A 20,366-nucleotide genomic window follows, 5' to 3' on the forward strand; every position below is an offset into this window, starting at 1 on the left:
CTGCCTTCCAATGCAGGGGGTGCAGGTTTGATCCCTGGTCGGGGAGCTAAGATCCCACGTGCCTTGGGGCCAAAAAAACAAAACAAAAAATAGAAGCAATATTGTAACAAATTCAATAAAGACTTTTAAAATGGTCCACATCAAAAAAAAAAAAAAAGACTTGGAAAAAAAAGCTGGGAGCTGAGGCTCAGAGGCCAGGGCACCCAGCGCAGGTCATGCAAGTAGTGGGCCTTGGGGGAAGGTGAGGTGTAACAGCAGGACCCGAGATGGGGCGGCTTCTGGGGGTTCCCCCGTGAGTCCCAGGGGGGCCCAAGGCGCGCTCGGGTGCTCGCGTACCTACCAGAACCAGCAGCAAGTAATGTTTGTTGACTGACTGACTGCTGAGGGCCACATTAAGGTGAGGAGATATCCCCTCCCCAGGATGGGTCCGTTTCTGGGGACTCATGCTGGCATAGGGACCTTACCCCAGGGTGGGGTGAGGCCCAGGTGGTCCCTGAGGACACTTCTTAACCTGGCGCCTCACCCAGAACAGTGGCGGGGGTGGGGGTGGGGGCTCCCTGGTATGACCCTGTCCTGGGATGCCTGGCCAGGTGGCTGGATGAGGTGGCCTCGTCACCTGGAAGCCAGCCACCCAGTTCTCATTAGTCATCTCAAAATTCCATTCATGCTGCTGGTCGGTTCTTGCATTTTTCTTCATCTAATAGAGTTTGTCCGCTGCGTCTCTTAACACTGGCTCCAAAAGGAGATGGTTTCTTGTGCGTGAAAAACATCGAGTGTAGACGCGTTCCTTAGAGCTGGAATGTTCCATTCGCAGCTGCTGCCCTGTGCCCTGCGGGGTCTGGGGAGAAGACTGGCTTTCTCCACTCCCCCACCTGGGATGGGAGAATTCCATGCAGGGTGCTCCTGGGCCCTTATTTGACCTGTGGTTATTGAGAGCCTCCCACAGTCCAGGGCCACAAGAAAGTCTCCATGGCATTTGTCGTGGGGAGGCCCAGAGAATGTAGGAAGAGGCTGGGGGATTGGTAGGCGGCGGGGAGCTAAGGAAGGTTCCAGGGCAGCGGAGAGTGATGTAACCACGCGTCCTTGTCTGAGCAGTTGCTCAAAGCAACAAGCAATTATAGAGTGCCTACTGTGTGCAAGCACTGGAGACAGCAGTTAACGAGCCAGACCCGCCCCTGTCTCCCAGAGCTGGCCACTGAATAAAGCAAATAAAGGGACAAAAAGACGATGGCGTGTGATGGATTTCATGTAGGCAGGGATGACGGGGGTGTTCTGCATCTTTCTGGGTGACAAGCTAGGAAAGTTTTTCCGGCAGGGGCATTTGGCACTGGGTCTTGAAAGGTGAAGAGGAATTATCTGGCTCAAGTTGCTTTGCCCACAGCTGGAGGGCAGGAGACCTTCCCCACAGGTCCCCTTCAGACAAGTCTGCTTCAGTTTCCCTGGGGCGCCAACGATGGTACAGCACGTGGACGGGTTGGTCTGGGTAGACGCTGCTCCCTGGAGGAGGAGGGTGCAGCTGGGTGACTATGGACGCACACTGACCCCTTGTGGGCCTTAGTTTCCCTGACTGAGAAATGGGAACCTTTGCCAGGCTGGAGGGGGGATGAGGGAGGGATCCAGGGGTGAGTGTGGGCACCGGTCTTGATGCAAAATCCCTCCCTGCTGCTAACGTCGGTTTCCTCATCTGTAGAGTGGGCACAGAGCCAGGAGGAGCAGTGGTTCGATTCCACACCCCACCCCAACCCCCGCCTGCTGTGGCCATCTGAGCCTCAATTTCCCGCCCTGCGTAGTGGGACCCACGCCTCCCTAGTGGGGTGCCTGGCACTGGGGGACCGGGAGGGGGGAGGGCGGGCGCAGGTGGGCGGGCTCGGGGAGGGAGGGAGGCACCGGCCCGGCGGGGGCGGGGAGGGAGCGGCGGGGGCGGCCGAGATCCCGGCTCCCGTGGTGCGACCCGCGGCTCCGCCCCGCTGCGCCCTCCGGCAACTTTGGGATGGAGTTTGTGCGGGCGCTGTGGCTCGCCCTGGCGCTAGCGCTGGGGCCGGGGCCCGCCGGGGGCCACCCGCACCCGTGCGGCGTCCTGGCGCGCCTGGGGGGCTCGGTGCGCCTGGGCGCCCTCCTGCCCCGCGCGCCCGCCGCCCGCGCCCGCGCCCGCGCCGCCCTGGCCCGGGCCGCCCTGGCGCCGCGGCTGCCGCACAACCTGAGCCTGGAGCTGGTGGCCGCCGCGCCCCCCTCCCGCGACCCCGCCTCGCTGGCCCGCGGCCTATGCCAGGCGCTGGCGGCACCGGGCGTGGCGGCCGTGCTAGCCTTCCCCGAGGCGCGGCCCGAGCTGCTGCAGCTGCACTTCCTGGCGGCGGCCACCGAGACCCCCGTGCTCAGCGTGCTGCGGCGGGAGGCCCGCGCTCCCCTCGGCTCCCCGGTACGCGCGGACGCCGGGGTCAGGACGTGCGGGGACCCGGGGTCTGGATAGGAGAGACCCTGGGACGCTCTTGGAGCGCGGGGCCCGGGGGTCCGGATAGCTGAGTCCTTGGGACGCGCGGGCCTCTGAGTCTGGACTCTAAATGCAAGAGTCCGGATGCGGGGAGACTCGGAGTCCGGATGACAGAGGCCCAGGGACGGCCCTCGGGTTCGCGGAACCTGGACCCCTGAACCCCGGATGTCCCCGGAGATCAGGGACCCGGAATGGGAGGCGGGAGCCCAGGGGCGCAGGGACCTAGAGCCACGGAACCCCGCGGCTCGGGAACCCCGCGGGATACCTCTGGACCCCAGATGGCGGATCCCACAGGACACTTCCCTGGGCTTTGGCGGTGGAATCCCACTAGGAGCGCGGCCGCCTTCCCCGGTCAGGTCAGAGGGCGCCTCCGGATTCCCAAGCAGGGCCTCGGGGCTGGGATGGAGAAGCGGGTCTCCCTGCTCGCTCTCTAGGGGCTGCAGTTTCAGGGGCTGCGGCTGGAGACTTTCCTCCTGCCAGGATCCTACCAGAGGCCCTCGAGGCCGAGGCTACCCACACCCCACAGCCTCCTTGATGGCCTTCTCGGGTCCCCAGGGCCACCCTGTCTCTCCTAAACCCTCCATCCTCCTCCACCCTCCTCCACCCTCCTCCACCCTGTTCTCATCCTTGGAGTTTATTCTCTTTTCTTAATTACACCCCCAGGCTGGAATTTGGGTCCGAATAAGTAGAGAATGGGACAAGGAGGAGAGAAGGGTGACTGGCAGAGCTCTGGGGACCCTGTTGTGCCCCAGGGAAAGAACCCCCTCCCAGGGCCAGCAAGGAGGGGCCCAACGCTGGGACATGGGGTCTGGAAGGCGGCCTGCCTCTCTCCAAACCCACCTTGAAGCCCCCTCAGGCCTTCCTTCTCCTGAGGGCGGGGAGACCCTGACCCTAGAGGAGGCCTGGGTCTCATTAACCCCCTCTGTCCTTGACCCCCTCCCGGTGGGAGAGATGCAGGATCCAAATCTATGCCTGTGGCGCCCTCTGCAGCCGGATCAAGGAACTGCACCCTCTGCAGTTGGACCTGTCAGGCTTTGGGCGGGTACTACTGGCTTGCCCTGCTGCCCCGCGGGAGACTGAGCAGCAGCACCCAGCCTTTCCCCCTTCACTCAGCACCCTGCCCCCACCCGGACAACACCCTGCCTACATTAGGTGTCTGGCAAAGCTCTCTCGTCCTTCCCATGCTCAAAGCAAACTCAGGAGAACTTTCTGGGTCCCTGAGCACGAAGGGGGTCCCCTCAGTCCCTAGCTTGCCTCGTAAGTCTGAATAGAGGTGGGGTAGTGGAGCTGGGTTTTGAAGGATGTGTAGAAGTTGGCTGTCATAGATGGGAAAAGGTATTCCAGCTGGGGAATGCAAAAAGCCTCAGGGTGACTGGAGCCAAGAGAACAGGCCCTGAATGTCAGGCCAGGGCCGGGCTTTGTGCTGATGGCGATGGGGAGCCACAGAAGGGGTTAGAGCAGGTGTGGGACTGGGAAGAAGCAAGCACGAGGTCCAGTTATCAAGGTGTCGTGTGTTTATTGAACATGTACAGATGGGGTGGGAAGAGTGTGGTGGGACACTGAGTTTGCCAGCCCTGTGACCACCCCTCTGCCAGAACCCCTTCCACCTGCAGCTGGACTGGGCCAGCCCCCTGGAGACTCTGCTGGACGTTCTGGTATCCGTGCTGCAGGCGCACAGCTGGGAGGACGTTGGCCTGGTGCTCTGCCGCGCACGGGACCCTGGCGGCCTTGTGGACCTGTGGACAAGCTGGGCGGGCCGAGCTCCGAAGCTCGTGCTGGACCTGAGCCAGCCGGACCCGAGCGATGCAGGGCTGCGGGCCCGCCTGGCCCCATTGGGGGTGCCCGCGGGGGGAATGGCCCCAGTCCCCGTGGCCGTACTCCTGGGTTGCAACGAGGCCGGCGCCTGGCAGGTGCTGCAGGCCGCGCCCCCCGGGCCCTGCTGGCTGCTGGGCACACCGCTGCCCGCTGAGGCACTCCCCACCGAGAGCCTGCCGCCTGGGCTGCTGGCGTTGGGCGAGGTCTCTCGGCCCCCGCTGGAAGCCGCCATCCATGACGCGGTGGAACTAGTGGCCCGCGCGCTGGGCAGCGCGGCCCGCATGCAGCCAGAGCGTGCCCTCCTCCCCGCCACGGTCAACTGCAATGACCTGCCACTGCCCGGGCCCGAGTCCTCCGGCCGCCTCTTGGCACGGTGAGCGGGGACCCTGCTGCAGGAAGCCGCGTCTGCCAGTGCGGCGTGAGAGGCAACATTATCAGGCATTTGCTGTATGCCAGGCGCTGTGTCCATCTTGGGTGGAAGCAGAGCCCAAGAAGGAAATTCTGCGGGCGGGCGTGCGTGCGTGCGTGCGTGCGTGCGTGTGTGTGTGTGTGTGTGTGTGTCTGTCTTTGGGAGAAGCGGGAAGGGAGGGAAAGGAACAGGTGAGGCTCTGCCTGACCCGGGGAGCCCTGGAGCGGGGGCAGCACCCCGCAGCAAGAAGGCCCCACCTGAGCCTCTCAACTGGGCTTTGGGCTGGGCCGTCGCCCCAGCCCCCAGGGCGTGGGTACCCCGGCCGGGAAGGGGATCTGGGGTGGGGAGTACAGCAGCATCCCCCGTGGCCCGGTGTGTCTGAGGCGGGGCGATAGGTCTCACCTAGGGGGAGGGAGCCCTCCGCCGCCCTGATGCCGCCCACCCCCACCAGGTTCCTGGCCAACACGTCCTTCCGGGGCCACACGGGGCCGGTGTGGGTGACTGGCTCCTCGCAGGTGCACATCTCCCGGCGCTTCCGCGTGTGGAGCCTCCGCCGGGACCTGCTGGGCGCCCCGGCCTGGGCCACGCTGGGCCGGTGGCAGGACGGGCGGCTGGAGTCAGAGGCTGGGGGCGTGGCCGGGCGGGCCCCACCCCTGCCGGGCGCCCGGGCGCCCGGGCGCCGCCCAAGCTGCGCGTGGTGACGCTGGTGGAGCACCCGTTCGTGTTCGCCCGCGAGCTGGACGAGGACGGTCGGTGCCCGGTGGGGCAGCTGTGCCTGGCCCCCGGCACCAACGACTCGGCCGCCCTGGACGCGCTCTTCGCCGCGCTGGCCGACGGCTCGGCGCCCCACACGCTGCTCAGGTGCTGCTACGGCTACTGCATCGACCTGCTGGAGCGCCTGGCGGAGGACGCGCCCTTCGACTTCGAGCTGTACATCGTGGGCGACGGCAAGTACGGCGCGCTGCGCGACGGCCGCTGGACCGGCCTGGTGGGCGACCTGCTGGCCGGCCGGGCGCACATGGCCGTCACCAGCTTCAGCATCAACTCAGCCCGCTCGCAGGTGGTGGACTTCACCAGCCCCTTCTTCTCCACCAGCCTGGGCATCATGGTGCGCGCGCGGGACACGGCGTCGTCCATCGGCGCCTTCACGTGGCCGCTGCACTGGTCCATGTGGCTGGGCGTCTTCACCGCGCTGCACCTGACTGCGCTCTTCCTCACCCTCTACGAGTGGCGCAGCCCCTTCGGCCTTACGCCCCGCGGCCGCAACCGGGGCACCGTGTTCTCCTACTCCTCCGCCCTCAACCTCTGCTACGCCATCCTCTTTGGACGCACAGTGTCCAGTAAGACGCCCAAGTGCCCCACGGGCCGCCTCCTCATGAACCTGTGGGCCATCTTCTGCCTGCTCGTGCTGTCCAGCTACACGGCCAACCTGGCCACCGTCATGGTCGGGGACAAGACTTTTGAGGAGCTGTCGGGGATCCACGACCCTAAGGTGCGTAGCCGTGGGGTTTCAGGGGTCAGAGCCTGGAGGTCACCCCCCGCCCCCAGTCCCCACCCAGTAGAGGGCGGCCATCTGCTCCCACAAACTCATGTTGAACCCAGCTGGGACAAAACAGGCGAGGCTGCTGGTGAGAATCAAGACAGAGAAAGTAGATGGTGTGTGAATTGGTGATAAAGTTCCAGGGAGGAAAATTAGACAGGGTGGGGACACAGGGAGCACTGGGGAGGGATGATTTCTCAAATGGGGGTCAGGAATTCCTCTGGGAGAGGGACTTTTATGTAGATATCAGGGAGGAATATGGTAAGCAGAGGAGGCAGCCTGTGCAAAGGCCCTGGGACAGGATTGTGCTTGGCAGGTTGGAGGAACAGCAAGGAGGCCTGTGTGTGGCTGGAGCGGAGTGGGTGAGGTGGAGAGGGGGGAGGGGAGAGCAGGGTTGGGGAGGAAGCAGGTCATGCAGGGCCTGCACATTTGGGAGGACCTGGGCCTCCACAGAAGCTCCATTTAGACAGAACTTTCACCAGGAGTCCTGGAGGGCTGTGGGCAGAGCAGGGCATGGCCCAGCCTACATATTTTTCTCTTTTAATGAAAAAATTTTAATATTCTGGAGTAGGGAGCAAGGCCCACGATGAATGAACCCATTGCTCGGCTCCAAAGTCAACTCCTGACCAGTTTCATCCATGCACCAGCCATAGCCGCTGGATTACCATGAGGGAAATCCCAGGCCTCCTGTCATTTTGTCATGAGTATTCTGGGAACTTAGATATCAGGCAGCCATTTTTCTCAGTTGTCTTTTTTTTTTTTTCACGGTTTGTTTGAATCTGGATCCAAAATGTACAGACCCAGAGGAAGGTAGAAACCTCCTTGTTACCAACCCAAACTTGGGTCCACTCACCTGCAGGCAGTAAAGCCAATCTACTGACACAGGGTCCTGGTGAAGGAAAGCGCAGTGTTTATTGCAGACGCTAAGCAAGGAGTCTGCGCAGCTAGTGCTTAAGACCCAAACTCCTGGATGGCTTTCAGGGAAAGGTTTATTTTTGTTTGTTTGTTTTTTAATTTTTATTTAAGTATTGGGGAAAGGTTTTTAAAGAGAGGGTGAGGGAGGGGGGTTGTGGAGTGTGTGATTAGCTCCTGGATGTTCTGATTGGTTGGTGGTGAAGAAATTGGGAGTCAACATCATCAGCCTTCTGGTTCCAATCAGTCTGGGGTCTATGTGCTTGTGGGCAGCATGCAGTTAACTTCTTCCACCTGGTGGGGGTTTCAGTATCTGCAAAAGAGCTCAAAGGATCTGGCTCAAATTTTTTTTTTTTTTTTTTGCCATGCCTGCATGGCATGCAGGATCTCAGTTCCCTAACCAGGGATTGAACCCATGCCCCCTGCAGTGGAAGCACTGAGTCTTACCCACTGGACTGCCAGAGAAGTTCACTGGCTCAGAATATTATCTACAGCCCTTGAGAAGGAATTAAAAATCCTTGACTTTAATGGCTAAACTATTATTATTATTTTGTCTTGTTTGACTATTTTCCTTTGTTTCTGCATTTTCTCACTTCTCTGATTAAATTTATTCTTTGGAACTCGGGGAAGGCCTAGGAGACTAAAGTTTTTCTACAGACAAGAGGCAGGCAGAGGACCGGGTGGGGGTCTGTCCCGGGAAGGCCCCATGGGGCCATCTTGACATTCCATCTTTTTGTTCACTAGCGATTTGTTTGTTAGAGAAGTTGTTTTTTCTCCTGCAGCATCTCCCAGTGTTTGGATCTAGCTGCTCTCGTCCCCTGCTGCTCCCCCACCCCAGTGTCCTCTGTTAAACCAGTAATGAGACCTAGATGCTTGCTGTTCCGTGGGCCAGCCACTCTCCACATGTGGCTACTTTTTTTAAATAATTTTTTTTAATAATTTTTTTTTTTTTTTTGGCTCTATTGGGTCTTCGTTTCTGCGTGCAGACTTTCTCTAGTTGCGGCATGCAGGCTTCTCATTGCGGTGGCTTCTCTTGTTGCAGAACATAGGCTCTAGGCGTGCGGGCTCCTTAGTTGTGGTGCACGGGCTTAGTTGCTCCCCGGCATGTGGGATAGAACCCGTGTCCCCTGCATTGGCAGGTGGATTCTTAACCAATGCACCACCAGGGAAGTCCCGTGGCTACTTTTTAAATTGATTTAATTGAAAGCACTCAACAGCCACTTGAGAACAGCACAGGTGTAGAGCATTTCCTTCCCCAGAAAGTTCTAGATGGCCCTGCTTGCCTCAGGTCTGGCTTTTCGGAAGTGCTGTAGCCCCGACAAGGAGGCCCTGGTCGGGTGGCCTCAGCAGCCACTCATGCTTTGCTTTAGGGAGGTTGCACAAACAGTGGGCGGGGGCTTCCCTGGTGGCGCAGTGGTTGAGAGTCCGCCTGCCGATGCAGGGGACACGGGTTCGTGCCCCGGTCTGGGAGGATCCCACATGCCGCGGAGCGGCTGGGCCCGTGAGCCATGGCCCGTGAGCCATGGCCGTTGATCCTGCGCGTCCGGAGCCTGCGCCTCCGGAGCCTGTGCTCCACAACGGGAGAGGCCACAACAGTGAGAGGCCCACATACCGCAAAAAAAAAAAAAAAAAAAAAAAAAAAAACAGTGGGCGGGCCGGAGAGCCCAGGGCTGAGGGGGCAGCGCTGGTGCAGGAGGAATGGGGGATGGGGGCCTTGGGTGGGGGCTGCGGAGGGGCGAGCACCGGGCAGGTCCAGGGTGTCCGGAGGGCAGCAGGATCTGCAGGTGGACGGGACGTGGAGATGAGAGACGCAGAGGCGGGAAGAGGAGGGAGAGCGACTGCGGTGGGAAGGTGTGGGGTGGCTCGGGAGTGGGTCTTGGACGCGGTGAGCTTGGGGTTCCCGGGGGACCCTAAGGAGAGACGCAGCGGGTGCGGCGGAGGCGGAAGTGTGGAGTTAAGGGCCTGGAGATGGACGTGCGGGTTTTAAAACATTTTCAACTGGGCGGTCCTGCCCCCAGGGGACACTGGGCCATGTCCTGGCACATCTGTGGTTGTCAGACTAGGGTAGGGGGCTCCTGGCATCTAGGGGGTGGGGCCAGGGATGCTGTTCCACACCCCACGGAGCCCAGGACGGCCCCCCAGAGATGACGCTCCGGGCTGGCAGACGGAACGGGGTGGGGGAGAGCCGGGCCGGGATCAAGGCCCCCCCACAGTCACTGACCGGGCGCTGGCCCGCAGCTGCACCACCCGTCCCAGGGCTTCCGCTTCGGCACCGTGTGGGAAAGCAGCGCCGAGGCCTACATCAAGAAGAGCTTCCCGGGGCTTCCCTGGTGGCGCAGTGGTTGAGAGTCCGCCTGCTGATGCAGGGGACACAGGTTCGTGCCCTGGTCCGGGAAGATCCCACATGCTGTGGAGCGGCTAGGCCTGTGAGCCATGGTTGCTGAGCCTGTGTGTCCAGAGCCTGTGCTCCACAACGGGAGAGTCCACAACAGTGAGAGCCCCGCGTACCGCAAAAAAAAAAAAAAAAAAAAAAAAGAAGAGCTTCCCGGAGATGTACGCACACGTGCGGCGCCACAGTGCGCCCACAACGCCCCAGGGCGTCGCCATGCTGACGTGAGGGGGGCGCGCGGGGCGGGGCGGGGGGCGGGGCCAGGCGGGCGGGGATGCTCACCCCGTCCCCGTCCCGTCCCCATCCTGGGCAGAAGCGACCCCCCCAAGCTCAACGCCTTCATCATGGACAAGTCGCTCCTGGACTACGAGGTGTCCATCGACGCGGACTGTAGACTGCTGACCGTGGGCAAGCCTTTCGCCATCGAGGGTGAGCGGCCCCCGGGACCAGTGATCTGCGGGCTCCAGGCGGGCACAGCTCCTGTGGGTCTGCGTCCAGCCCGGTCCTAACCCAACGCTGGGCCTCCCCCAGGCTATGGCATCGGACTGCCCCGGAATTCGCGGCTCACCTCCAACCTGTCCGAGTTCATCAGCCGCTACAAGTCCTCCGGCTTCATCGACCTGCTGCACGACAAGTGGTACAAGATGGTGCCTTGTGGCAAGCGGGTCTTCGCCGTTACAGAGGTAGGGCAGGCCCGGGACGCAGGGAGGGGTAGGCGTGGGGGGCTCTGAGCCTCTGTGGTCCTTCACCAAGGTGACCAACCCCTGCTCGTTCCCAAGACTGTGTGTTTGCCTGCTTTTCTGCACCCTATTCATCCTCCAAAACCCCAGTTCCAGTGGCCTTTCTTCCATGACACCTCACCTCTGAAAATGGAGCCCTAGCCTTCCAATCCGGCTCCACAGCCCCAGGCCCTTCTCTCTGGCCCAACTTCTGCCCCCACCCCCATCCAAGGCCAGGGCTCCCCAAGGGTCTGCCATGACCAGGAGGGGTTTTGTGCCTGCGTCCTGCCCGCAGACCCTCCAGATGGGCATCTACCACTTCTCGGGACTCTTCGTGCTGCTCTGCCTGGGCCTGGGCAGTGCTCTGCTCAGCCCGCTGGGCGAGCACGTCTTCTACCGCCTGGCGCTGCCGCGCATGCGAAGGGGCAACAAGCTGCAGTACTGGCTGCACACGAGCCAGGTGAGGAGTGGGGGCTGGGGGGTGGAGGGAGGGGGGCGCCGTCCGCATGCAGGACGGCCTGCTGCTGACCCGACCCCGATGCGACTTCTGTCTTGGCTCCTAGAGAATCCATCGCGCCCTCAACACGGAGCCGCCCGACGGGCAGGAGGAGCCGGAGCCGAGGTAAGGAGCCCTGGGGGCCGCTCTCCACCCCAGCAACTCCCATCCCCGCCCTCCAGCCGACCAATGGATCCACACCTCCTGCCACCCACGGCCTCCTCAGGGACCCTGACCCTAAAGGGCAGAGTGGGACTGTGGATAGGACGCGGCTGCCCAGCCCCATCCATCCCCAGGGGTCCCGAGCAGCCGCAGCAGGACACTCTGGCCGCCCCCGCGGGCCCAGGGGGCTGGACACGGGTGCGCCGGGCCTCGTTGAGGGAGCGTCGCGCGCACTTCCTGCTGGAGCCGGCCGCTCCCGTTGAGGATGACCTGGACGCGGATGCGGGTGCGGCCGGGCCGCCCGGGGGCTCCGTCTGGCTCTGCTCCAACGGCTGCCCGCCCGTCGAATTGTTCTCTGGCGCCCCGCGCCCCGGTGAGCTGGAGCAGCTGGAGCAGCGCATCGCAGGCGCACGCGAGAGGCTCCGCCAGGCGCTGGTGCGCCGCGGTCAGCTCCTCGCCCAGCTCGGGGACAGCGCCCACGATGGGCCGTGCAGCCGGCTCCAGCCCTCCGAGGAAGCACCCGTCGCCACCCGTTAAAACGCAGGACCAGACTCTCCTCCACCTGCAGCGGGGGCTCCGAGGGGCCCGGCCTGGCCACTGGGTCGACCCCGCCCACACAAACGCTGGCTGAACGCTGTCAACGGTTTATTCTATATACAAACACCATTTTGTACACTGCAATTAAATAGAGTGGAATGAGGCCTCTTCTGCATTCCTCACGGTGTAACTGGGTTGGGCCACCGGCCATCTCTTCACCCTGAGCAGGGCGGGACCCTGGCACCCCCCGTGGCCACCTTCGATGTTGGTGCCTGGGCGCGTCCTGGGCCTGAGCTTCACCTTGCCGGGGCCCCAGCCTGGGCGTGTGGGGTGGCGGTGGAAAGGCACTGCACACGAAGGAGCACCAGCTGAACCAGCCCCACTCGTTTCACCTTGCTCAGAGGCTTGTGCGTTTTGCCCCGGGACAGCTCACTCCGGACCTTTCACCAACCCCTTGCAGAACCTTCCATGAAGCCCCCGTCCCTTCTCCCACCCTGGCTCATTGGCCGGTCTTAATTCACTGGCTGAGGGGGCCCACCATAGACAGGGACAGGCTGCAGGCAGGCCCCATGCCCTGGGGGAGAGAAGCCCACCTCCAAGCAAACCTGATGGACTCCGAAACCACCTAAGGTAGGCTGGGCAGTCCCAGAGCCATTGGGGACGGCCTCCCTGACCCCGGAGGGCTCCAGCCAGGTTACACCCAGCTGGCCTGGATGGCCAGGGACAGGCGGTCAGCTGCCCAGGGCTCAGGAGCCGACCTCCGAGGGCGCATCCACTGGAGCCATGGACGCAAGGCTGGGCCCACTCACCCCAGCAGTCTGAGGGGCTGTGTCAGACCCTGGGGAGTCGCTTGTGGGGGCACTGTCCTGGGGGGCCCGAGGGAGTGCCCCGCTGGGGCTCAGGGGGCTGGCTGGCCGCCGGTCCAGGAGAGAGGCGCTCAGGCCAGACAAGAAGGAGGCGTCTGTGATGATGGCGGCCGTCTCTGCCATCCAGCCCAGGTCACCACTGGCTGCTGCAGCTACCGAGGCCGCCGCGGCTACCAGGGAGCTGGGTGCCTCAGCCATGGGCCCAGGGCCTCCGCCACCACCCTGCAAGCCAGGGCCCAGGGCAGGGGGCTGGCTGGTAGAGTCAGGCGTGGCAGCCGGGGTGCCTCCGTTGTTGTTCAGGTCGTCCGGCAGGGCCGTGGGGCTGCCAGGGCCCAGAGGGGGCGTCTGCAGCAGCATCTCCTGGACGCGGATCTGCTGCAGAATGGCGGGCAGCTCGTAGTGGTGGAAGAAGTAGATCATGGAATGCTGGGGGGCAGGCACCGGGTCAGGCGAGGCCCAAGCCAGAACGCAGCCTCCGCAGAACCCCCGACAGGCTGGATGGACCCCGGGGTCACCAGTACCAAGGGCAGCCCGCCTCACCTGGATGAAGAGCCAGGAAGTGACGAGGGCCAGGCTGCTGTACTGCCCGTTGAAGCGGTAGTGGTAGGCGTAGAAGGCGAAGTGGTACAGGTAGAAGAACCTGCGAGGGGGACAGTGAGGCGCTGCCCACCCGGCTGCCCCCACCCTGGACCACACGGACCCCGGTGCCCACCGAAGCCAGTGCCGCTTGCTGGTGTTGGTGTGGCAGCAGATGGCATCATACTGGTCGGCCAGCCACACGATGAGGATGATGTAGAAGGCCGTAGTGGTGTCGTTGAAGAACTCAGACATGATGGCCTCCATTCCTGTGGGGAGATGGGAGACTGCTGGCTGGGGGGGACGGGCAGGTGACGGGCCAGGGCAGGGGGCAGGGTGTGGGGGTACAGGGTCCTCACCCACGAGGGCCAGGATGACAGTCAGCAGGGGCGCTGCAGGGAAGGCGATGGCCATGTTCATCTCCAGCATCTGCAGCAGGTCCACTGCGGGCAGAGGGTGGCGGGCGGGCAGACCGGGTGAGGCGCCCGGTGTGGGGGGTGGGGGGCAGGGGAGGTGGCCAGCAGGGAAACTCACCAATGAAAACGAAGATCTGGTGGTGGGAGTAGCGCAGCAGCATGGACACGCTCAGAGTCTGCAAGGAGTGCAGCGTGAGGCCTGGGGCCACCGCCTCACCCCACACCCTCCGGCCCCCGCCCCACCCACGGCACTCACGAAGATGACCATGATGACGAAGGCGGCCAGGTAGGACGTGCGGGCCATCCACATGCTCACGAAGCGGTAGTGCTCCCCGGACACCACGTTCCGCAGGAAGCCTGCGCGGGAGGCAGTGAGCCTGCGCCCCAGACCACCCCGGCCCCGCCCCGGCCCCACTCACCCGGCTGGGCCCCGCACCCTTGTTTTCCTCGTTTTCCGCCAGGCCTTTCACACTGGACATGAGGATGTCGTCGTAGCCCAGGAACTCAGCCAGCAGCAGGCGGCTGAAGCGGTCCCCGAAGCACTGGTCCCGCGTGGGGTCTGTGGGCAGGACCGTGACAGGGGTGTGCAGCTGGCCAGGCCCCCACCAGCCCCAGTCCTGCTGGAGGCCCGGGAAAGGCCAGATCTCCACTTCTGGGAGTGGAGGAGCCCCCGCCCGCCTCCGACCCGAGCAGTGATGTGCGTGACAGCCCCAGAGGAACGGTCAAGGAATGAAGCCTCGGGAAGCTTCCCTCAGCTGGAGAGCAGGGGCAGCCCCCCAGGCCCCGGAAGCAAGCGCTTCTGGGTGACCCCTCCCCCAGAGCCTCACTCTGCACGTGACACTCACCCAGGGTGACCACCATGACTGGGATGCTGAGCCGCTGCCGCGTGGCCTGCGACAACCGCAAGAAGCCGTACTCCAGCGAGTACTCCACGATGTACTCGTCCTGCGGCCACGCTGTGGGTGGGACAGGCCTGGTCAGCCTGCGGAGCCTCTCTCCTCTGGGAGGGGCGGGGTGACCGCAGCCCAGCGGGGGCACTGGCCTTTAGCCCCAGTGAGCGATGAGTACCTTTTGTGGGTGTCTCAGGGAAGGGGAACTCCTGGCTGTCGTTTAGGGCCTCGGGGCCACCTGGTGGTTTGAACACCTTGGGCTCGATGTCCAGCTCAAACTGCAGAGAGGGAGGCAGGGGTCAGCAGGCCCATGGTGCCAAAGGGCCGGGCCTGGAGGCCTCTCCCTCACCGACTGACTGGAAGTAGATGTGCCCCTGTCCCATCAAAGCCCCGACCCCCAACACTGAGCTCCCTGAGAGCCTGCCTCCGGGTGAGGGTCTGGGAGGGATGCGGTCCCCTGCTGAGGTCTGCACCAATACCCTACCCACACGGATCCCTGGCCCACAGGATCCTGGCCACTGGCTGCCCAAGCACGGCCCTCCCTGCAGGCTGTGGGCCCGTGTCCACTGGCATGCCTCTGCTGATGGGACGCTGCATCACCAGGATGCCCAGGGCCCCCTTAGAGCTCTCAGCCCAGAGCCTTCTTCCCAGCTGTATCTGCCCTTGGCACCCCCAGAACTGGGCCAATCCCTTTCAAGTGACAGCTGGGAAGCAGCCAGGGGTCCCAGTCGGCCGCAAAGCCCCGGGAGCGGGAGCAGCAGCAGACAGGGAGGTCTGTGGCCCTGGAGGTCAGGAACGCTTCCAGCAGCCTGTCCTGCACAGACCGCATCACCAGGGCCTCTGTGCGTTTACATGGCGTGCCCAGCCAGCTCACCTTGACGGAGCTGTTCCCAAACATGTCCATGGTCAGCTCCTCCTCCTCGTCCTCATCCTCCAGCTCCAGGCCTCCCGGCTCCACAGCCAGCCCAGGGAAGCTGCCGCCGCCACTGCAGAACTGCAGGAAGACGGGCGCGCGACTCGAGTTGTGCTGCACCTCCACACGCAGGATGCCCTCTCTCGGCCACTGGTCACGCACGTGCTCCAGGCAGTTGATGGGCGAGCGGGAGAAGACGATGTGGATGTAGGCCAGCACGAAGAGCACGAACAGGGCCTGGGGGCGGGGGGCAGTCAGCACAGACGCTGCCTGAGACCCCACAGCCCGGCCTGGAGGACCCCACCCGGCATATCAGGCTGCACACAGTGTGGCTGAGCTCCCCGGGGCAGGGAAGGCTCGCCAGCCCCTCCGGGCAGCCTGGGTCCTGTGACTGCCCGCGTGAGCCAGGAAGAGGCCCTCCGGGCGCCTGCAGGATCCCCACCCAGGCTGGGCTCAGGCCCACCAACAGGGGCCCAAGCAGAGCACGTGGTGCCATCACCCAGCTGCCCCAGGAGAAAACTCCTGACCTCACCGGCTAAAAACGGCCTCCCTCGCCGGCCGGGCGCCTTCTGCACCTCTCCTGGGCCAGCCTGAGCCACTGAACACAGCCGACCCTCTTGGCCATGCCAAGAGCCCCATGGCAGGGCTCGCTCTGTCCCCTCAGGTTCAGTTTCCCCAGAGTAAGACAGGACAGCCCTAACTGCTCACTGGGGGGATCCTGACACGGGGCCACATCTTGGGACGTCTGTGGTCATCGCGACTGGGGGGCTCCCGGCATCGAGTGGGCAGGGCCGGGGAGGCTGCTCCACACTCCACAGTGCCCAGGACGGCCCCCAACAGAGAACGTCCCAGCCCCGATGTCCACAGTGGCGAGGAGAGGCCCTGCTCGACGTCACCCCAACCCCCCACTCCAGGAGGCCCCGTCTGACCGCTGTTTCTCATGGGGTCCCAGCTGGCCAAGTGTCACTCTTCCGGCCTGGACGCCGTGTCAAGGGCATCGCTCCCGGGGTGAGTTCCCTGTGTGGCACAAACGATCGTGGGGGACCAGAGTACGAAGCCACTCCTTGTCCTCTGTCAACGATGATGCTCAGGGGTGTGGTGAACTGCCTGTGGCCACACGGCCACCGGCAGAGCCGCCAGCACCTCGTCCTCTCCACGCCCTGCCATGAGCACCATAGGGTGGTACCAGCGCTGGCCGTGGACCGCCCGGCTTCCTCTCTGGAGCCTGCCCTGCAGACTGGGCACGGGCTGGGTCAGCAGCGCACCCGCTCCTGTCCTGATGGGGCGGCAATCAGAGCGCTGCTGATTTAAGCAGAGACAGACTGCACATCCCAAGCCCCTGGGGTTCAGGTCATGGCAGACAGATGCTGAGCTGAGAACAGAGCTGGGACCCTGCCTGGGGAAGAGGGGCCAAGGAGGCAGTGGGGAAGGCCAGCTGAGGCCCCCACGTCTGCAGAGCCTCCCACAGGCCAGCCTGCGCCAGGGCCCTGAGACATGGCCACAGGCCAAGCGTCACTCGGGACCCCCAAAACCTCTCCCCAACGTTGTGTCTGGGGACCTGGGAGCTGGTGACGGGAGTCGACAGTGTGGGACCCACAGCACAGCAGGGTGAGGTCAGAGAGCTGACCCACAGCCTCAGTCGTGCTCTCTGGGCCCAGATGCCCAGCAGGAGCCGTGTCTGGGACACTGTCTGCTCTGGGCCATAAGGACAACGCTGTACAACGTGCCGAGACACCACAAAAAGTGCTGACACACAGGGTGGCCCGATGCCAGGGGCTGCCCGAGCACTTCCCCCGAAGATACACGTGCCTGCCATCACCCCCAGTTTACAGATGAGGAAACCAAGGCACAGAGGCCACGTGGCTAGGAGGGGTGGAGCCAGGAGTTCAACATGGAACACACACCAGGCAGGGCCAGCTGGGCCCCGAGAGCAGGGGCACTTGAACTGACTGGGGGCTGGTGGCACCATGACCTCGCTGAGTGGCCCCCATGCCCCCACTGTCACCCTGACGCCCTATCCAGCACCCCTCAGCGGGGTCTGCCCCATCACTGTCCTTATCCATGACCCAAAACCCCAGGTGGGGTCCATCGCCCTTGACTGAGTGCGTGGGTCCCCGGAGGTGGGCCAGGACTCTCTCACCCCCTTGACAAGGCTTGCCCCAGATCTGGACTTGTTTCCCCACCGTGGAACGAGCTGGCTGCCCAGGCTTCCCTCCCCCTACAACCTATCATCAGACACGCAGGGCAGCCCTACCCACGCGGGGAAGGCAGGGTGCACTCAGCAGCCCCACCCACCTCGCTCTCAGGATTTCAGGAGTCTTGTCCAGGGCCTTTCCTGCCCTCTGCCTGCCAGCTGGCCTGGCCACCTCACAGGCCCTGGGTGCTCCAGCCCCCCAGCCTGTGGCACCCTGTGACCCCCATGCTCCAACTCACCAGCCACACGGCTGCGCCGTCCCGCCAGCTCCAGGGCCTCTGCATGCGCTGTTTCTGCTACCCACCTCCTTCCTCGCAGCCTGAGGCTGCCTGATGTGACACAGACCCTGCCCTGCGGGCTGCCATCTCTCCCCCTTCCTCCTGGTCACCCCACTCATCGCTGGGCCCAGAGACTGGCACGAGGCGGCAAAGAGGATGGCAAGGGCGGCTCCCACCAGCAGTGAGCAGAGAGGAACAGGTGCCACAGAAAGAGGCTGAGGAGCGGGGCTGGGAGGGGAACTTGATCTCTGTAGCAAGAGCCCAGAAGCTGGGCAGCCAAGAGGCAAAGGAGCAGAGCTTTCTGGAGCTTGAAGCGGCTTCAGAGATGAGCCAGCCTAGCCCTCCCTTTGCACATGAGGGAAACCAAAGGCGCCAGGGGTCAGGCAGGCTCTTGGGGAATGAAGGGCCTCCTGGCTGCAGCCCCGAGAAGAGAGGAGGTGCAGGGGGCCGAGGGCAGCCCAATCACCCGGCCCCGCGCACCAAGGACGTGGCCCGGATGTGCAGCCCATCTGCCTGGCCAGCCCAACCCCTGGCCTGCTCCTCGGGCAGGAATTGGCGGGACAAAGCCAAGGCCTCAGGCCGGGCTCTCAGGGGAAGCTCAGCTCCACGGGGGCCCCACCTCACACAGGGCACCCCCTCGAGTGACACGGGCTCCTTCTGAGCGTGTCGGGAGGAACAGTGCTTTGTTCCCCAAGCCAATCACGGCCTCATATAGCCTTCTGCCTACGCCCCAAGCCGCCCATGGGTTCCAGGATTGGGGTAAAGGAAGGCCGACTCAGGAATCCTCAGGAGTCCCACCCCCCACGCCCCCGCAGGGGACGCCTGCCACTCCGGGACCGGGGGTTTCGGGCTGGGACCCGCACCCAGGTCTGCGGGACGGCTCGCACCCCTGCCACCCAACACCAAAGAGCTGCCGGCTCCCGACCAAGCTGGCCCAGCCGGCACCCCACGCGCCTTGCCCGCCAGCTCCAGCCCCCTTCCTGCAGACGAGGAATCTGAGCTTCCTCGGACATCAGCACCCCTGGCCCCGGCCCCCGCCCCGGGGGACACTCCGGGACGGGACACGAAACATAACAGCCATTTCTCCACTTCCTCAGACCCGCCAGGCAGCCGGGCTCGGCACCCAGCGAGCTCCCTCTGAGTGAGACCCCTCCTTAGAGGGATCTGTGCCGGCCCTCCCGGCACCGCTGAACAGCTGAGAGCTCTGCCACCCGAGCGAGGACAGGGGGCGGGTCCACGGGAGGCCCCTCACAGAGCCACCAGCAGCACCACTGGCTGGACTTTGCCACTAAGCCCCACGGCGTGACCTCAGCTAGGTCACCTTCCCCCCAGAGGTTCAGAGCGGGAAGAATCCGAGTGGGGGCAAGCAGAAGGGCCCGAGGAGAAGAGCCCCAAGAAAAAGGGGGAGAGGGAAGAAGTGCAGGTGGGCGGTCCGGGGGTGTGTTCCGGGAGGGGGCAGTGGCGGTGAGGCCCGGAATCCTTCGAGTTTGGGGTTCGGGGCCAGGCCAAGCTCGGAGAGTGGGGAGGCGGTCATCTCGGGCTGAGGATCCCAGGCGGCAGGGCCGGGGGTCACGGGGCTGGGCTCCGGCCTCCGGAGGTGGGGGACGCTGGGAAGGGCGAGGGGTGGGGTGCGGCCTGGAGGGGGCTGGGAGTGAGTTTCTGAAGTCGGGATCAGGGGCCACTAACCGGGGGAGACTCGGGTCTTCCCGGGTGGAAGTTTCTGGGCAGGAAGGCGGGGGCGGCAGGCCTAAGGAAAGGGTCCCAACGGGTAGGGCCGGGCCTACGCCACCGGGTGGGAGGGGCGCGCTGCCCCGGGCGGAGTCAGAAGTCGCAGACCTAGGGGAAAGGGTCCGGCCGCCGGGGTAAAGGTTCGGGGCCCCGGTCACCTTGAGCAACACGAAGAACTCGAAGAGACGACGGAAGGCGGGCGGGAAGAGGCGCGAGTAGGTGACAGCCATCTTGAAGAAGAGCGCATGGAAGAGCCGGTCGCGCACGTTGATGAGAGGATTGGGGTTGAGGTTGGGGGTGCGAGGCCCACGCGGGGGGGCTGGGCCGCCGCCGCCGCCGTTGGGCCCGGGCCCCGGGGCCCCGGGCGCCGCGAGCTCCGACATGCCCAGCGTCGCGCCTTAACGGCCCGCGGGTCCCCGAGGGCGCCTCCCCGCCGCCATCGGCCGTCCTCGCCACCGCCTCGCTCCTCACAGCCGCCCGGGAGCCGCCGCCATCTTCCGCCTCCGCGCCCCAGCTGACGCCAGTGAGTAGCCGCGCCGGCAAGAGCGGCCTCCCTGCGCCCGCGGGGAACGCTGGGATGCGGTCGGGCGGCCCGCGGCGGCCCCGCCCTGTGGCCTGGCTCCCGGGCAGGGAGCGCCGAGGGGCGGGGCTGCGTCTGGTCCGGTGTTTTGCCTATCGCCCTCACAAGCCTCTGCGGCTGCAAGGCGGGCGGTAAAATTAGTCAATCTCTGAGGAATTTAGAGGTGATAAAATAAACTGAAAGGAAATACGACTGCTGGAGATGTTTTTTACTTGGCGCTCTGGAAAATTATGCCGAAGATAAGATCACGTTAGGATGTTCTAGCTGAAAAGTGATTGACTTTCGGGCCTTTAAATAACCTCGCCAGAACAAAAAACTTCTTTGAGCTTTGCATTTTGTGGGAGCTTCTGCAGCCGACCCCTTTCTTTCTCGGCCCAGGCGAACCGTGTCGTGTACCCTGGCGTCGCAGTGTCTCCTACTCCCCCGCCGGAGGTAAAGACTAGGAAAACTTCCTTTTC

The 20,366-nt window shown here is 64.0% G+C and overlaps 2 protein-coding genes across 3 annotated transcripts; one reads left to right on the forward strand and one right to left on the reverse strand.

Annotated features, from left to right (window-relative positions):
- Positions 1 to 1,946: 1,946 nt before the first annotated feature.
- GRIN3B (glutamate ionotropic receptor NMDA type subunit 3B) lies at positions 1,947 to 11,487 on the forward strand. Its single transcript, XM_082622445.1, is given in 11 exon segments — positions 1,947 to 2,416; positions 4,084 to 4,676; positions 5,164 to 5,381; positions 5,384 to 6,204; positions 9,403 to 9,468; positions 9,698 to 9,777; positions 9,867 to 9,982; positions 10,085 to 10,236; positions 10,568 to 10,732; positions 10,836 to 10,894; positions 11,065 to 11,487. Coding segments are annotated over 11 exon segments (3,099 nt in total). The 5' UTR covers positions 1,947 to 1,990; the 3' UTR covers positions 11,468 to 11,487.
- A 71-nt stretch (positions 11,488 to 11,558) lies between these two features.
- On the reverse strand, positions 11,559 to 19,890 carry TMEM259 (transmembrane protein 259). 2 transcript variants are annotated; one of them, XM_082622447.1, is made up of 11 exons: positions 19,487 to 19,890; positions 15,090 to 15,365; positions 14,394 to 14,493; positions 14,171 to 14,281; positions 13,762 to 13,884; positions 13,582 to 13,682; positions 13,444 to 13,501; positions 13,269 to 13,349; positions 13,046 to 13,178; positions 12,874 to 12,973; positions 11,559 to 12,759 (listed from the first exon to the last, which is right to left on the reverse strand). In XM_082622447.1, the coding sequence occupies exons 1-11, from the start codon at positions 19,709 to 19,711 to the stop codon at positions 12,214 to 12,216; spliced, it is 1,854 nt and encodes a 617-aa protein (XP_082478573.1). In that variant the 5' UTR covers positions 19,712 to 19,890; the 3' UTR covers positions 11,559 to 12,213. The 2 variants fall into 2 exon arrangements, with proteins under 2 accessions (XP_082478573.1, XP_082478572.1); XM_082622446.1 differs by having other exon boundaries at positions 13,269 to 13,352.
- Positions 19,891 to 20,366: the final 476 nt, after the last annotated feature.

This window comes from Mesoplodon mirus (assembly GCF_964341445.2).
Source record: "Mesoplodon mirus genome assembly, chromosome: 5".
Classification (NCBI taxonomy): Eukaryota; Metazoa; Chordata; class Mammalia; order Artiodactyla; family Ziphiidae; genus Mesoplodon; species Mesoplodon mirus.

Bases quoted from the DNA above. Each gene is read 5' to 3' on its own strand.
- TMEM259 (XM_082622446.1), bottom strand. From the start codon at position 19,711: ATGTCGGAGCTCGCGGCGCCCGGGGCCCCGGGGCCCGGGCCCAACGGC. The intron at 15,366-19,486 runs GTGACCGGGGCC...CCCCGCCCCCAG, and splicing joins AGTTCTTCGTGTTGCTCAAG to GCCCTGTTCGTGCTCTTCGT. The intron at 13,502-13,581 runs GTGAGTGCCGTG...CACTCCTTGCAG, and splicing joins TCGTCATCATGGTCATCTTC to ACTCTGAGCGTGTCCATGCT.